At 40.1% G+C, this 17943-nt stretch overlaps 1 protein-coding gene across 1 annotated transcript; it reads left to right on the top strand.

Moving 5' to 3' along the window:
• Positions 1-3984: 3984 nt before the first annotated feature.
• PLAC9 (placenta associated 9) lies at positions 3985-17809 on the top strand. Its single transcript, XM_086752735.1, has 4 exons — positions 3985-4294; positions 15064-15164; positions 16061-16181; positions 17623-17809. The coding sequence occupies exons 1-4, from the start codon at positions 4237-4239 to the stop codon at positions 17631-17633; spliced, it is 291 nt and encodes a 96-aa protein (XP_086608861.1). The 5' UTR covers positions 3985-4236; the 3' UTR covers positions 17634-17809.
• The last annotated feature ends 134 nt before the right edge of the window (positions 17810-17943 follow it).

Below are 17943 nucleotides of genomic sequence, written 5' to 3'. Positions count from 1 at the left end.
GTTTCTGAGGCACAGGCCAAGCTTCATAAAATGTATGAAATCTGTCAAATGAAATGATCTAACAACTGTTTAAAAATACAAAACAAACTACGTCATTCACTTATATTCCATGTGACCCATCTTTTCCTTCAGCTTTCTGATTCAGTTTCCTCACAGATGATTGCTCAGGAAGCTCAAGCCACAGACACAGAACAGCCTGAAGCCATCAGATGCTTACCTAATGCCGGCAAACAGAATCCAGCCTCGTGTGCTGGGACCAAGATGACACAAGAGAGTAAATTCCTGTGGCTGATTCACTGTTGGCTTTAAGTGTAGTACAAAGTGTATTGTTTTGAAGAAGGCTGGATCAGAGTTGCCTGCTCCATGACACATACATAAGTTAACTTCTCCAGGGAGGGTACAATTATAGACAGAGCTGATCTTGACAGTACCTCTTACCATCAACCGTGTGATTTTTTTGTTTTTGTTTTTGTTTTTTTTTAAACCATGTCAAAAATTATGCCTTTATGGCAATAGCAGGAGAAATTAACACTTTTTGATGTCTCTTGCAAATCAAGATAATAAACACTAGTACAAGTTGATACATAACAGATTGGAGAGGGGATTGCACCGGCACAGAACTGTCTATTCACACACTGAAGGCTGCGGCCCACAAGACCTGTAACACCAACCAAGTCACCCCATGAACAAGAGAGACATGGAGGCTTGGTGGAGACTGTCAGGGATGTGATGATAAGAGTCACTCTATCCAAAGCTTTAAATGGCAATGCCTACTTCATTCTGGTGAAATCACCACTGCAAGAGGCCTTTCATCTGTTCACCAAACAGATGTGCTGGCTGCAGAGCAAGTTTCTGTTTCCCTTTGAAGTCCACAAGCTACATACCTGATCTGTGGAAATCAACCCCTCCAGCTAACAAAATTCTGCTTCCACATCTATCCAACTACTATTTCAAACCAGTAGCCAGTAATTGAGTAAATCAAGAGAGTGAAAATAATTAACCTCTTCTAAAAGGATTGTGAACCAAGCCTCGTTTTACGTAAGGTGTTCAACAGGCTACAAGTACCAAGAACTTGGTACTCATGAGGTACTCCTGAGCAGCTAGCAGATATTAAGCTTGTAACAAGAGCCCAAGGAATGTCGCCAGTCTCTAATGGACACAAGTCTTCTCTCAGGGGCAGGTAGGCAGGACACATGAACCTTGCATGGATTTCATAATCTGCCAGTTTTAAATCCAGGACAGAGATTATTCCTTTCATTTCCTTGTCTTCAGTGTAAGGCACTTTCCTGTCCCTTCAAGGATGAGTTTTCTACCATATTTTTGTTCCCTGAAGCAATCCCCACTCAATTTTCTCTCTACCTCACTTCAAGTCCCAAGTGACTGCAGCACAGTGCACTCCAATTTTTGCCAAGTGTATGCTCAGCTATATTCTCTGTCAGACCATGCTGCAGGATTTCATACCCGAAAACAATTTGATATTTTTCACATGGACATACATCCTCTGCTGACATATGCTCTTTGTTTATTCTGTTCCTTCTCCCTGTGCACTCCATGGGGTCACTGTGCACTTATTTATTGCTTTTGCCAAGCATTTGACTGGTCCAAGAAAGAGATACAGCAAGACTGTATAAAAAACCCACTCCCAAAATAGACTTAATCCTTGTGTTTGCTCTCCATTTCACCAGACCGCCTGCTGGCAAAAATTCACATCCTTGTTCACTGGTATGCTTTTTTTGGCTGCTGGTATCTTGGGAACATCTTAACAGCTGGATTTTGTGCAAACCTATATTCATATGATCTCATCATGTTCTCATATGGACATTTCCAAGATGAATGTGTTGAAGAATGCTTTCTTCTGATGGTAATCAGTTACCAACTTTTCAAAGACAAACAGATTTGTATCATATTCTTTCTGCTGCTCTCAAATCTTCTGTCTTGCATTGAGAAAATCTATTTTGCAATTTAATGATTTCTGTCACATATTCTGGATTTTTTTTTTGTACTTCATGTTGCTAGTTAAGTTGTTTTCATCTGTAGCTTCATTCTAAGTATTTATGAATAACAAATTCATCTTAGGTAATTAACCAAGATCAACAAAATTCTTAGGACAGGTAGTCCTACTGAAAACCAGAGCCCCATTTGGCAGAAGTATTCTTTCTGACTGCATTTCCCTGCAGTGGAAAGAGCTTCTCTCTCACTACAGAAACAACCCCTACAGTACTATACTAGAGAAAACCTTTGATATTTTGTTTAGTTCTCCATGCTATCAGACCAGCACCTCACTATGATCAAATAAAACACTATAAAAATAAGAAGCAAGTGCCTTCCAGGGACTGAACTGTTCCAGGAGCCTGAGAGCAATTCAGGAGGAACCTGAGGAATTGTGCTGGAAAAGGGGTGAGTGACCTCAGCAGAGGTGGTCTGGAATGGAAACTGTATTATTTTTTATAGCGTGTTAAAGGGGAAACTGATTCAATGAGTGCTCATTGCTTTTTAATAGTATGATGTAGAGTACGGCAGAGAGCATGCAGAAAAGCATCCACAAACACACTCCCTTTGCAAGACACAAAATGAATTGGCAGCCAACTGCTCATAAATATTTTTCTTCTGCCCCTCAGTCTCCTCTCTCTAAAGTGCAGACAATACGCGGGTAATCTCTCACTTAAAAAAAAACCACAGCCTACCACATCAGCATCTCATGTTCAAACAGAACAAAACAGAGTAGACTCACCTGTCACAGTCCCTCTCTGAAGACCTGTTTATAACAAAATTAAAATGTACGTAATTTTTCAGCAGGAATGATCAGATTTATTCTCAAAACAAGAATTCATAAAAATTGCAGTGTTGCTACATAGTGATTTAAGCCAAAACATCCAGAAAAATGCTGCCACTCTAATTCTCATAGTCAATTTCAGTGTTTTTTCATACAAATGTTAGCTCACTAGCACCAGCCCTGAGGGCTCAACACACACCGAGGTTGTTCTCTGCTCTGTTTTGCTCAGTGTCTCAAGGAAGTTACCAGCTAAATTCCAATCACAGAATCTGTCTTACTGGGGCTATTTTGCCTTGTAATTGAGTTTACAATCTAACTTGATTTGGACATCACTGAGGATTATTATACTTTGAACTCTACGATAGGGTCTCTACAGGCTTGCTTTCAGATATCTTATTCAAGTAATGTGATTTTCTGACTGCTGGAGAGGTGGTAAAGACTAAGGAAATCTGTTCTAGTTTGTAGGTTTTTATCTTCAATAGTTAGAACACTGTTTGTCCTGGACAATGGCCTTTAGGTTTAGTAGGACACTTTAATGGCCTTTCACCTTTTACTTACAGTTATTTGAGAAAAGGTAACTGAACTCCTATAAATATGAGGTACAGTACCAGGAAGGAGATACCTTAGGTCTTTGAATATCAGTTTAGTGGAATCAAAGATTGACACTTATTCAGTCAGCAGCCATGAACCCTCAAGACAAATAGTTAACATTTAATTAAGATCCTGCTAAAAATCACACACATGGCCAGAACACCATTAGCTGTGCTGTCATTGCACGTGATGTTACCAAAACTAACAAACTATTCCAAACACCTTCCAAACTGAAGAGGAGCTCAGGCAGCCCCTCAGGAGCCCCTACGATACTGTCCAAAGACAGGGCACCAGACAGTTGCCACCTCCCACAATGCTGCCACGCTTCGTGCAGTGGAACTTCAACCTGCTCAAAAAAGATTTTGCTTCAGTCTTAAAAATTAACAAGCAATGGAAAAAGCCCTGTAAGATCACAACATCTAAAGATACTGTGTTTTCCAGTGTTCCTGCTTTCCCGCCCTAGATGAAACCCTACGGGAAAAGAAACATCCAGCACCCCTTCCTTCTCCTCTCTCCCTTCCTTTTCTTGCCCCGCTTGCCATATTTACAGGATTCAGAGTTATTTGGCACATTCCAGTTATAGACTACATAAATAAATACAAGGGTAAAAAAAAAAAAACCTTTGGGGAGCTTGGACCACTGCCAGCTTGCCTGGGTAACTGGACTGTGTGTGGAGCTGGAAGGGTGTTTTTTAAAAGGAGGGAAGCAGAAGAGAACAGCTCAAGAATCTTGGCTCAGCCTGGGCATATTTCCTCCTCACTCTGGCTAAACCTCAGCACGAGCGGCTGGACTGAGGAGTCGATGTGAAGCTGGGGACGGAGGCTGCAGGGCTCTCCACCAGGACTACAGCAGAGCTTGGAGGGGCTGAAACCATGCTTTTCCTTTGGGCGCTGGCATTTATTTCAGTCCTGCAGGAGCAAGATCTTCTAGGTAAGCGATTCTGACCTTGCAAAGTAGAAACTATAGCTTAACCATAGCATGGTCAAAGCCTTTGCTTTGGTGGGACTTAAAGGTAAAGAATTGCTTACTCTGTGGGTTTTATATGATGGTGTTACAGGTATGTGTCAAAATTATGTGGGAATATTGTTTCTAACATGAAAAACTCAATTTTTCTGCAAAGTCTAGAGGCATATTGCTTTGGTAGAGATTTTTCACTTCTTGCAGGAGATACTCTCATTGTGTTTTCCAAAATTTAGAACTGCATTCAGGTACTGCAGCCAGCGCCCTGCATTTCCATAATTACTGTTCTGGCAGCCTTAATAACATGCACACTAATCTACTCAGAAATGAGATTGAAGCTCAAAGTGAATAGAGAAAGATTTTCCTGTATTCAAACCGTTCTTTTTAGATTTGCTGGTAACAGCACCACATTTTTTTCTCTTCTGCTTTGGATTACTTATTCCCGAGATTTTGAGGCACGTAATGCCTTCTCCAAATGCCTTGGGAGTACGAAGTATAAACACAGAACATCTGATAAGCTTGCATCTGAATTATACGTTCATTAACAACACATTAGTGCTGGAATGAGCTGCGATCACATTGTAACTGACAGTGTGACTGAAAGCTATTCACTTTGGCAAGTTCAAGGCTTTATAGTCCCCATGTAACCACAAACCTGGCTTCCCAGCCTGTTTGTATTACGTGTTTTCTGCTAGCTGAAGCCCAGCTTTATTTTCCCTCAGCTCTTACTTCTTGACAACACACAATGTTTGTATTTTATGGTAGTGTAGTAAGTTTCCATTACAATCAAAACATTGCCTGAAAAAAGTTAGTCCCTTCTTCCCCCAAGTCCTGGTCACTCTTCCTTGCCCTGACTCCCTCCCACTCAACTGGCTTTGTAACGTCTATCAGTGATGAACTAAAATACCAACACCCCAGCAAGGACACTCTAAAAAAGGCTGGAAAAATGTTTTTGGTTATTCCCCAAAAAGTATGATTTTAAGCTGAAATCATTAGCAAACTCCAATAAAATCCAGCTAAACAGAATAGTACTTGAATAATAACTGCAGTGGATACTAGTACCCAATATCATGCCAGGTGGCAGCTACTCAGTCAGGGAATAATTTTCGCTGTCTCAGTGGTGTACTTTTTGTCAGATGGGAAATTTTGTGTCTATAATAGCCAGGGGAGTACCCTGGCTGGCTGACAGGCTTAAAGAAGGCTCGTCCTCACTTTCCCTTTGCTACCATTGAGTTGGGAATCTAAGTTCTGATTTCTTTACAGATCCTTCCTCCCAACCCCCATGGATTCCTCTTAAAAATGGTTCAGGGTTGGCCAAAGTAGAATTTACATTTTAATTCAGCCATTAATATGAACAATCTCATATTCATGGAGCTCAGCCTTCAAATAACTAAGGAGGAGAGGCTGACGCCAGAGCTCTTCTGGATGCAACCATGTGCTCCTGCCTCATGGCTGCAGTTTTTAGTTCTCTGTAGTTGTTTCTGGGTTAGTTTGTGGGATGCTGCTGAAGCATAGCATACAATGTAGCCTGGGGTACGAGAGCATTCAATACCCGCCCCATTTAAATGTGTTTCCATTCTTACAAAAGCCTCTGGGCAAATTGTTCTGAGGGGCGCAGCATCTCAACAGCAAACTCTTTGCCGCATGTTTACGCATAGCAGAGAAGTGACCTGGAGTCCCCACGTAAACAAGTACCTGGCAAGCAGGCTGGCCCCACTGATGTGCTCCATGTAGCTAAGCAAAGCGTATACCCAGCATGCTGCTAGGGAGACAGCAACAGGAGAGCTCCAGTGCAGGCATTGCTGCTCAATACTCCACACTGTGGCATGATTTGTTTCTAAACAGCAGAAGTTTCCTTCAGTTTTATATACAAGTTAAAGTAAACCAAGTCCAATAATGTTTTTCTTCATTCAGCTAACATATGACTTCTTGGAATATTTTGTATCTTTCGATATCCATATACAATATCAAAGCTGAGAATATCTATAAGCTAGACCATTGCCTAGAAACTGGAGAAAAAAAAAAAATCCATTCAGAGTAGCCTATTTTGCCCAAAATTAACTACTTGCATTCTCACAGAACAGCAGTTTGCCTCCAGGAAATGGAACTACTGCACTGTAGAATTAAATCCACAATAAAAATTTGCGAGAGATGTCCCATCTTAAACCAGACTTGGACTTGTATTTCTCTACTAATACACTAGTAGTGGTTTAACCTGTACCCCATGTCAAAGGTATTTTCTGTTCTTACAGAAACCTACTAGCATTACTGTCTCCACAGCAAGGATTGCAGTCTTTGCAAACACTCATCTCTGAGCTCCAGCAAGGAAGGAGAAAGAAAGTTTGTCACAACAAAGTGTACTGAGATGTAGTTGTGTTTCTTTAGACCATGAGACACCTGAAGATAGGGGTTCTGCACAGACGTGAGCCTTTTAAAAGATGTTATATATCTATAAACCCCTATGTTTTGTTATATTTAGTTAAAAGGAAATATTAAGTTCTGTGGACTTTGTAAACTCCTGTGTAAAGCAAAGGTTAATATCAAGCTCAAACAAAAAGTCAGGGGTTTAGAAATATAGGACTCCTGCTGTTCATCTGCAGAATGCAACTGTATTTATAAAGACAGCTGACCTGCTCTGGTTGAAGCAGTTGTGAGTCTTGGCCACGAATGCCAGAATCAAGTATGTATGTATGTATGTGTGTGTGTGTGTGTACATATCTATCTATCTATTCACTGTTCTACTTCCTGAGTTGTTGCAGAACACATGAACTGTCTGCCAGAGGAAAAATATATCTTCAAGCGCGTTTTTACACTTGTTTAAGTATTATAAAAAACCTACAAGGATATTATTTCATTGTTCTATCATATTTCTTTCTACTACCATGACTTACTCACATGCAAACTATACAACCACAGAGCTGACCAGTAAGTCAGAGACACCTCACCCGCTCCCCGTGACTGTAGCTCCTATTACTAAACACAGACTAAAAGCCAAGTCCTCATAAAATTGAAAAACTCTTTGTTGTCAGAAACCGGTGTTCACCCTCAAATTGATGGTGGCATCAAATACTCATCTATCTCACCTCCTCTGTTCTCAAATCAGCCTTAAGCTCACTCATTCTACACAACTTACATTCTTTACATACGCAACAACACAGTTCCTCCTCTTCCTAAAACGGCTCATCCCCTTCTCCACACACAAGTATGTGTCGTACAGCTACTAGCTGTAATCTTCCTAACACTTTGCCTTAGTTTCCGAAACAAATATATATTCACACAAAAATAAATACAAAATAAAGGGAAACTTTTGTTTACAGTCCAAAGCATCCGAGTATCCCATCGTAAGTTACAGCATGAACTAGAGTAACCTACCTGCAAGTTACGTAGCTCACATCTCTTACCAGTCCAGTTCCCTGTAGTCACTTTCCATTGCAGCAGCAAGCACAAGAGGATATTCCCTGGCTGCTTGTCCAGAAGACCAGCATGCTCAAAACATATTCCAAGCCGACAGCTCCCTCACAGGAACATTTTATTGTTATCTTCCTTCCTTTGAATGAAATACGCAAAACTTAAGTGCTTCTTACAATTACAAATATGGTAACACAGCTGAGAAAAAAAAGTGGTTTTTCAAGTAGTAATTTTGCTTCTGGCAGACAGCTATGGCAGGGGCCCCAGATTTTGCTGTGCCTGAAAGAGAAAAGAAAAGAGTGCCCACTGGCAGCATGAACTATCCCTGGCCTTGTACTCAACACTGAGCTCCTTCTCAATCTTCACCGCTGGGCAAATGAGAGCTGAAGCTCCTTTGTGAAATGAGAATGACATGGATCATGATAGCAAAAACTTCCTCTGAATGAAGCAGTTTTACACAGAAATACATGGCAGCCATCTCCTAGTCAGGAACAATTCCTATCAAGTTCCATTTCTGATTTTGCATATTTCACAAGTGCAAGTGAGGCACGTTAGGACCAGAACATATCACAACACGGCATCTCACATGTAGGTTGATGGGATAGACAAGTTAAAAAAGTGAGAATTGGTAGACTGACATCCTGACCCACCTTCACTAATACAATACATGCCACAATGCATGAGGTTTCCTCTTTGGTCCTTCTCTTTCAGAAAAAAAAAAAGAATTAAAGTAAATTCAATCCTAACTGACGTAGGATCTGAAATAATATTCGTAGTAGCATATTCCATATCTTGATAAACAGAGTATGAACCAGGTCTTCAAATTTGGAACTTGACTTTCTGATATGGTTATTTAGCTTCTAAAATGAATATTAAAAATAATTAATTTCATGGAAGAAACTTATTTGAAGATGTTTCCAATATTATCAGAGACTCATGAAGTTTGGATACCAGAGGAATCCCTTGGATTTTGTTCCATGTTTGAAATTTTTCAAAGACTTGGCATTCAGGTAGCAGTTGTACATAGTAAATGTATAGATTACAGATTAATCCCTAATCAGGCATTAAAAAAATTCAATGTACCTTCTGGAAATGATTTTTAAAAAAACCAAACCAATCCTCCCCCATACCCCCAATTCCAGAAGAGTTTTCTGCTGTCAGTTCTCTGTCAGCCTTCCATCTCCCACTTTGGATATTCCACATTTGCCCTGTATGGAAGTTGCAATGTCATTCTGCCGTAAAAGGTAAAGCCTAATAAAGGTGCGTGCACATATATGTATTTACATTTCTGTATATGTATTTGCATGTATATATAAGCAAACCCCTGCAGTTGCCTCCAGTGTACAGCATAGTAAGTAACCTATGACAGTATACAAAAGGTAAGAAATTTTACATATTTGTTACAACTCCTGCAGGCTTTGTGGCAATCACTAAAGGCAAGAATTCTCTTATCTTTAAGTGACTAGAAACTGTAGAATCTACAAAGAGGTTTGGAGGTGCCTAAATCACTGCTAAGCGTTAGGCAGTGTTCTATGGATTACAGCCTGGAAGATGCTCTATGTCCTGAATATGTAAGAATTTGAAGACAATCTGCACATTAAAAAGCATTTCTAATACAACACGCTCTATCCAAATCAATTATTTTTAGTATCCTGACAATAACATTTAATACAGATTAAGTTTTATATAATACAGCTTAAAATTAATTTCAAAATAAAGGGAGGTAGATTTAGATTAGATATTAGGAAAAAATTAGGAAAAAAATTTTTTACAATGAGGATGGTGGAACACTGGAACAGGTTGCCCAGAGAGGTGGTGGATGCCCCCTCCCTGGAAACATTCAAGGCCAGGTTGGATGGGGCTCTGAGCAACCTGATTTAGTCAAAGATGTCCCTGCTCCTTGCAGGGGGGTTGGACTAGATGGCCTTTGAAGGTCCCTTCAAACCCAAACCATTCTATGATTCTATGAATTCAGGCACACTGGTGATAATGAAACCGGTAGTGGTACAGAAAGTTTATCTGGGAGTTCCATGTCTAAGGATGCCAAAGTAACTAAGAGCTGACATAAACAGAAACTCAGTTTGATGTCTTTAAGAACAGCATCCTAAATCAAGTATGATTAACAGTCTTGGCTTAACGTGGTCTTAGGTCTGAAGGCACTAATACTGATAGTATTAGTTCACGTTCAAAGCAATTAAACCATTCCTGTATTCAGCTGCAAGTTGACTTCACCAACAACTTTTGCAGAACGTGTGATTTATTGCGCTAAGACTTCAGAGTTATATGCACATGCTAAAGTGGATTCCAACACTTACATTTAGACAAGGAATAATTTAAGCAAGGATTGGGAAATCCTTTCAGAGGTTTGTTGCATTCTTTCCAAACTGGTTAGGGGGTTCACCATTTGAACCTGATACTCAAGTTCATTACCTTTTTACTATTGGAACATAAATCCATTACTACCTCCTTCATTTTCTTATGAAAAGCTATCTGGCCACCTTGTGCTATATGCTCCAGCAATAAAATGATACTCCTAAACCTAAGGCAATGCAAACAAGAACACACAGCATAGTATGTTTTCTTGAAGAGTTATATATGTTCTTCTTTATTCCCCTTGGTCTATCACATGATTTCAGGCTTCCTTATTTGCCATCTGGTTCCTGTTTCAATCTTACTTTCTTTCATTTGGCTTGCGGCCGCTTCGTCTTACTCCTCCCTCCCTACTGAGCACTACATGAACTCTCAGTTAACTTTCAAAGCCACACTGGTCACAGAATGATGCAAAAATAATTTTATAGACTTTAAGACCAATAGGGAACATTATGGTCCCTCAGCATGACCTTCTCCATAACACAGACCGAAGAACCCAGCCCAGTAATATCCATATCAAGCTTGTAACTTCAGTTTGACAAGCAGTACATCTTTAGGAAGGATACTTACAAAGACCTACCAGATCTGTGTGGTCATGTACTTGAGTTCTGCCAGTCTTAGCAACAGCAGCAAACGACAGCGAAGAGACTGTTGCTTAGGTTTATTCTGATGTTTAACATTAGCAACTGCTTGGATGATCGAAATAAACCATTTAACAGCATCTGGATAGACAGAATCCAGATGGTCCTGGAAGGGGACTTCTTCAAGGAGTGCGTAGAAGCAACATCTTGGGGGACAGGGGGAATATATCAAAAGTACAGGAGGCAGAGAAGCTTAACTGAGAGGCAGTCTAAGGCTTTGCTCTTAACCTGTTTGCTAAGGTTGTTTTAGTTCTTACTTCATTGCTCTTTCTATCTGCTACTATAAGATAAAGTTTGGTACAGTCAGGCTGACAACAATGCACAGATCTTTACTCTTCATCATGCTACTTCTTTCAAACATAAAGCGTATTCTTCTATTAAACGTATCCTTATTAGTAACCAACTCAGAGATTCTCCATTTTCCTGCTCCATCTGCTGGTGTTTGACCGTATCACAGCACAGGGCAGCTAGAACTACCCAGCCCTATGGGCACCTTCAGTGTGGCATAGAGGACTTAATCAGAGGAAAAGAGGCACTGGTCATTTTCTTATTTGAGCAAAAGAGCTCTGATTCTTGATGGAAAATAACGACCTACAAATCAAATAGAATGGACTTCAAGAATTGAACTAAGCGTCTCACTTGCAGGAGGCATCAGCTGGGAATTTGCAGATGGGAAATTAACTGAAAGATAAGGTTCTCTCTGCCGTATTGAAACATTACAACAGCTATCTGCCTGAAGTAATCTATTACATTTCAAATGAGATATTTAAGACATGGAAATATACCTCCCACACACTTGCTTAAGCTATCAGAAGTTGCAAATACCCACGTTTTAAATATGTAACTTATATAGAATACAAAGAACAGTTTAGTTTTAAAAGTTGATAGCTTTAAAATTTACTATCAAAGTTTTGTGCGTTTATGCATGTGTTTTAACACATAGGCAAGTAAAAATTCTAATTTACATTTTAAAAATGTTTTTTTCAGCAACGAGAGAGCAAGTACATGGAAGTACCCTAAAAGGTCATTAGCCTTTTGCTTCCATGGCTTGCAGTCCTCCATTCTTCACTCTCTTTACAAGGTGATGCCATTATTACATAAGGTAGATATGCTGCTGGAGAAGGTCAGTGCCGAAGGCAGAGTGTGTCATTCTTTCACCAACTGCAATACTGAGAAGGGCAGGGCTCATAAGCAACATGTGATTCTCTTTAAGCACGTGGAAATTATTGCTTCAGCTGAATTGTCTCACCAGAGCGACCCAAGTACGTGCCACATTTACAAGGGACCGGATGTGTCCCATGAACAGCTCATCCCAGAGATAAAGGTTGTGGGTTAATAGCTAAAGCCAGACAACAAAATAACAATCAAGGGTTTTAGCAGCCAAAGTCTCAAGCCAAAGCTCATAAAACAGAAGAAAACTACACTGACCAAAGCACTGGCTGCCTAGCCAGCAGCAGCAACCACCCACTTGTAGTACCCTGTTCTGGCGTGGTGGTGAAGGGACAATCGCAAGTGTAAGAGCATCTTTGATCCAGTGCGAAAGTCACTAACCAGACACAGACCTGCAGGTCTAGCTGAGACGGTTTCTGCTGGGTCAGCCCTCACCCAACTCCATACTGTGAGGTCTGGGAACTAGACATGCTTTGGTTTCTACTAACTCTTATCACTCGTTAACAAAAGCTATCAAGTGCTTCCTGAGACACTTACGCTAGGACTATTAGGCAATTTTTTTTTGGCACTGCACTAGTCCTGTGGTTCTGGGTAACACCTTACAGTCCTATTAAATTAGGACAAGGCACTTCCTCCTCCGTCGGTGAGCCCATTACAGTTTATAACACAGCAATGTGCTCCGAGTCTTGGAAAGCTGTCTGTCCGTGTCAGAAAAGGAACCAACCACCCCAAGTAACCAAGCACAGCTAACCTCACAGCAAAATGCAATAACCTTTCAGTGGCTAGACATACCTGTCATGGCGCTCTCTGCTTTGAACAAATGACAGAATCATCCATCATATCTAACCTCCCCATCTACATACACCTGTCTAGAGTAGCAGTCAGCACAATGCTAAGGTTTGTGCTGAACAGAATCCTCTTTCACACAGAAGAGCTAAGCTAAAGGAATGATTAAAGTGGCATTTTGGGTAAGACCTTATATAATCTCTGCTTCAAACTGCCACTTTGTGGATTTAAGGTCCTTTATCAGGAAAAAGGTGAAAGGAGCCCCTGTGCAGTGCCAACAGGCATGCCCACCATGCCATCTGGTAGTTTAGAAAGGCTGGAGAGTCTCTGGGTCAGAGTTCAATTCCAGCAGGATAGACAGCTACTTCTGCTTCTCCTAAGTAGAGCTCTGGGCCTTCTTTAATGGACCAGCACGGTACAAGATGCATAATCAGAGAAAGAGAAGTGGCCAACACTAACTTGAGCTAGCCAGCATTAACCCTCTTGCATTTCCATTTCTAGGGAATGGACAAAACTAAACAAGCCTGGCATGTAACTTAGGGCTGGCCAAAAGCTCCTTTAACAACTACATACAACAAAGCCTTCACCCAAGCTTTTCATCCAACCTTGTGATCCAGCCATCTACAGCTAGGTTAATACAGTGAAAAAGAACCTCCTTGGGGATTCTTAAATTCTTCCATTTGCTCTTAGTCTACCTAATGATTTCTGCTGCCTCTTTTCACAGTTCATTTGTAGTTAGATCTGGGAATGTTCCCAGCAGTTAACAACTGATTTGCAGTTATCTCATCGCCATGCCTTCTGCTTGCTCTTGGGCCTCTCTCCAACATGATGGATAGCAGTTCAGCATACAGCTGAATTGAGCCATCAGGCTTGACACTGAAAGCTAGAGCTGGGACTACTGGAAAGGTAGAAATTTTATTGATCTCTGACAGTAAAATGGAGCTTACCTTGCTATTATCCTATTATTCAGAAAGCCAAGGTTTGTAGACAAAGACTGGCCATTGCTTTTTAACCTCCATTTCTGACACAGAATTTCAGTATCTCCATATTGGTCCAGCCATTATGGAAAAAACATGTAAATAAGTAAAAATTTTCAGAAGTAGCATGGTTCACTGACCACGAAGTTACAAAGTAACAACGCTCCCAAAACACCACCAGCAGCAACAAAGGGGGAAGAAAAGGGCAACTGCAAAGTAGCTAGTGTTTAAGTACCTGCCATATTTCAGCAGTCTTCTGTAAATACGCAGATTAAATTCGTTGCAATTCTGTCCTAACAGCACCACCTCCTGGTGAATGCACCAAAAAGCCCCACATCAAAATCCTGTTACAAATAAACAACCAAAAATTATGTCTTAAGCTCTGCAAAACCAATTTCTAAACAATGCCTAGTACATGAGATCACATTTTAATCTTCTCCTCCTTCCCGCCCTCTGCCCTCCAATTTTGAGGATACCATTCCAACTCAGATTACATCTCTCATCCCATCAAACTGCAATGGCTACAGTCCTTACTGACATGTTTGCCATCATCTGATACCTACACCCCAGAAATCTTGGGACAGACTTGCGGCAAAGCACTGCAGCAATTCCAACAGCACTGAAGACAGAACTAGTTGCTCTTCTTATGTTTCTTACTGTTCATTATAACACAAGCTCATGGTTTCCTCTTTAGTTACTTACTTAGTGGAGTTTAAAATATTCTGCTACAGTTCTTTGCACATGTATTAAAATCTAAATGTTACTGAATGTTGCACAAAAGCTATGAAAAGGAAATTGGGTCCATTAAAGCACGGACATCGGCAAGTACTGACCTTTCATGGAGTAGAGCCAGCAGACTGAAAAGTTCAAAGACCGAGAGTTCAAGAGAACTGAGAGGTAAATAGAGATAACTGAATAGAGGTAAGTGACTTTGTATTTACTACCATATATGAGTGACTTGTCAGCAAATGGTATCAACTGTACAAACTTTTATTGTTTTCCTTCCCATTGCAAAATCAGACTGTCATGGACAAGTTTCTGGCACAGTGGAATCATCAGCTTGTATCCATTCAGAGCATAAGTGGACAAACTTAACTGCTCTTCAAACCTTAAAAAAAAAAAAATATATATATATATATATATACACTCCTAGCAAGAGAAAACATCTTGTTCCAACCAACCATGACAATGTGTACAGGCAAGGAGACATTCGCAGCACTGAGGTATAGCTGTAGATTCCAGAAGAGGTGTTCAATTTCTACCTAGTACTCCTACATTTGGTTTCACAAACAACGCTGCTTAGCATGCAAAATACCACTTCAGAAGTCAGAAAGGTGAGGACTGCTATTAAAAAGCTTCTGCTAATTAACTGTGGCTGTTTTTCCAGCTGCTGCAGACCCTGTCAGTGTGTTACCTGGAAGCTTTGGAAGAGGAAGCTGGTGTAACGAACATGATCAGATGCATGAACGCTTAGATATTATTGAAGAGGTAAGAGTTATTATACTGGTTCCTGAATCTTACCAGACCTCTGCCACATCCTATTGACCACAGAAAAGAATGATGTTTCCTGTCCCTTCTCGATTTTATTCTAATCAAAGTCTGACTATTTTTTTCACGTCATGTTTTGTAACTATCCATAGAGCCATTATTACCAGAAACACAAAATCTTGATGAATTCCAAGCAACTGATTAACCAATCACTGAATATCACATATCAGCCTTTTCTAAAATGGTTATAACTGTGCCTTTAATATAACAATTTCAGAACTGATAATGGTAGAGTTTCACATCTGGGCATGGCTAGATGTTAATTATACTGGTGACTCCAAGACTGCTGGAGGAGTTTCTGCTCGCTCCTGGAGACACTCAAAAGCCAAATGAATTTTATGACTGGGATTCTAGAAAAGCTACAAAGTTTTAATTTTTTTTTTCCCTGGTGTCTTTAAGCAGTGCTGGGTAGCTGCCAAACTGCATGCTGTTGGTTCTCAAATGGCAAAATTACACCTCTCCTGCTCTAGTCCCAGTCGTCTTCTTTCCACTCCATCAACTCCTTTCATCTTCCATGCAGATTCTTTCCTTGCATATGATGGTGGCTTAGAAACGAGAGAGAATTAAAAACAAATTAATGCAAAGTTCCCTCCAAGAAGTCAAATAATGGGTGCCTGCCATTTAACTCCTGCAAAGCAAAGTTTTAATACTTCATGCCACTAGAGGACAGCACAACACAAGAAATATTCAAATCTGCACTGCACACTATATATTCGATTAGCTGTTACCATTATATGACATTAGATTTCCACTTCCGCTAACACATTTGGTACAATTCCTTCCACTTGACTCTTTGACTACCCACTTTCTCTATTTGTCTCCCTTGTTTTCATTAGAAAGTAATAAAAACAGTGGAGCATCTAGAATCAGAAGTCAAATCACTCCTGAACATTATCAGTGAGACAACATCGAATATCCCCATCGCTCCAGGCACCCCACTTACAGACATTTTTGATGGTAAGTACTAGTGAGATATAACCCAAGTTGAAAACATCTGAAAGCATCTGTTATTACCAAATATGTCATCTTTTCTTCCCCCAAGATGTGAAGTAATTCCTTCATTCAATTCAGTGGAGCTAAGGCCACAGCTAAAATACCAGGTCCAGTTTTGAACAACAGGTCTCAAGAACAACTAAAGGGAGGGGGGAAGACAAGGTGGGGAAAACCCACCAAACAAACAAAACTCCAGCAAGGAGCTGGATATGTGAGCTACACAGAAAGGTTGTTAAATTGGTAATGTTTACTCTAGAGAATATCAAAATAGCCCCCCAGAACAAGTAAGGCTGCTACAGAGATGAAAGCTGGTTTTCCTTCCCTGTTGCAAACTTGAGTAAAACAAGAAATAATGCAGTAAGGAAGCCTCAAGCAAAACAGAGCACAAAGCTTTCTTACAAGGTCTGTGAACAACTGAAATTATGACTGTAGTGTCCCCAGCACTGGAAATGTTAAACAAGCATCACACCTTAGAAGAGCAGGATGGTCTAAGCCATCTCAATGTCTCTTTCAGTTTAAGATCCTGTGACTCTTCAGTTTCATGTGTCACAAATGAAACAAAGTAGGGCAAGAAAATTAAGAAAAAAAAGTTATTGGAAGTATTATCATTTCAATATCTTAAGTCCAATTTCGACATGCAAGCCCCTCACACAAAACATGCTCCTGGATAAATGTTTTGGAATAAATTAAACCACAATAGAAATTATTTGGATGAGACCACCTATTCTACACAGCTTCTTACAATGCTCTGTCCTCTTCATTCTCTGCCCAAGTATCAACAGTGCATTGAACAAGGTGAGAAACATTCCTGGTGGAAAATAAACCTCTTGTGGAAAAGCGTGAGCACCCACAAAGATGTTTATGAAGTGAGTTTTGTCCATGTAGGTTTTTTTGTTTGTGTACACACACACACACGCATACTATAGTGCACTTACCTGACAGAAGGTGGGCTCAAAGTAGAGAGCAGTAGAGTTTATGTTGGTTTTTAGTTCTCGCAGTTGGCTGTACCCATCTGGTCACCATGACTGATATGTCCTCACCAACCTTGTTATTTGTTAAAATTTCCAATTTTCTTTGAGCTAATAGGTAACAATTAAGTTACTCCCTTGCAACGATAATTTATTTAAAATTAAAAGTATTCTACTAAAGCATTACAGTGAATTTAAAACAGAAATCCTAACTCAACCTCGGCATATTTGCAGCACATCTATAGCAAGTACTACTCAGCTGGAGCTTGCAGCAGCTGTCAAATGGCTCAAGAATTGCCAATTCTGTGATTTGGTGAATCAAAGTGACAATTCCCCACTTTAAAGTAGCAGGATTAATGTTTTAAACTATGTTTGTCTACAAAGATTGACCCTGATCTTATAATAAAAAATAATTACATCAACTCTTCTCTATACAGATATCAGCTGAGCACTACGAAGACGACAGCTGAATCTAACAGTATGGTTGCCATAAACAGTTGCACTTCTGTTCATTTAAGAAGCTTGTGTTTCCAGAATTTGAGCAGAGATGAACAATCCTCAGCTGTAGTTTGCCTCCTGTGTTCCTGTGCTTTATAATAAAAAGGTATTTGCTTTCAGACACTATTTCAAAGCTTTCAATTTTAAATCTTTCAGCAGCTCTACTTCAGCAAAACTGCATTTCAAATACAGCACTCTCAGTAAGAAAACAAGATCAGGTGGGGTCCAGGACTAAAGCACAACTAACAAACTTCCCTTAA

Source organism: Chlamydotis macqueenii, chromosome 7 (assembly GCF_036417535.1).
Source record: "Chlamydotis macqueenii isolate bChlMac1 chromosome 7, bChlMac1.mat, whole genome shotgun sequence".
NCBI lineage: Eukaryota > Metazoa > Chordata > Aves > Otidiformes > Otididae > Chlamydotis > Chlamydotis macqueenii.
Note: the sequence above shows the minus strand (reverse complement) of the source record. Positions and strands in the feature narration are given on the sequence as shown.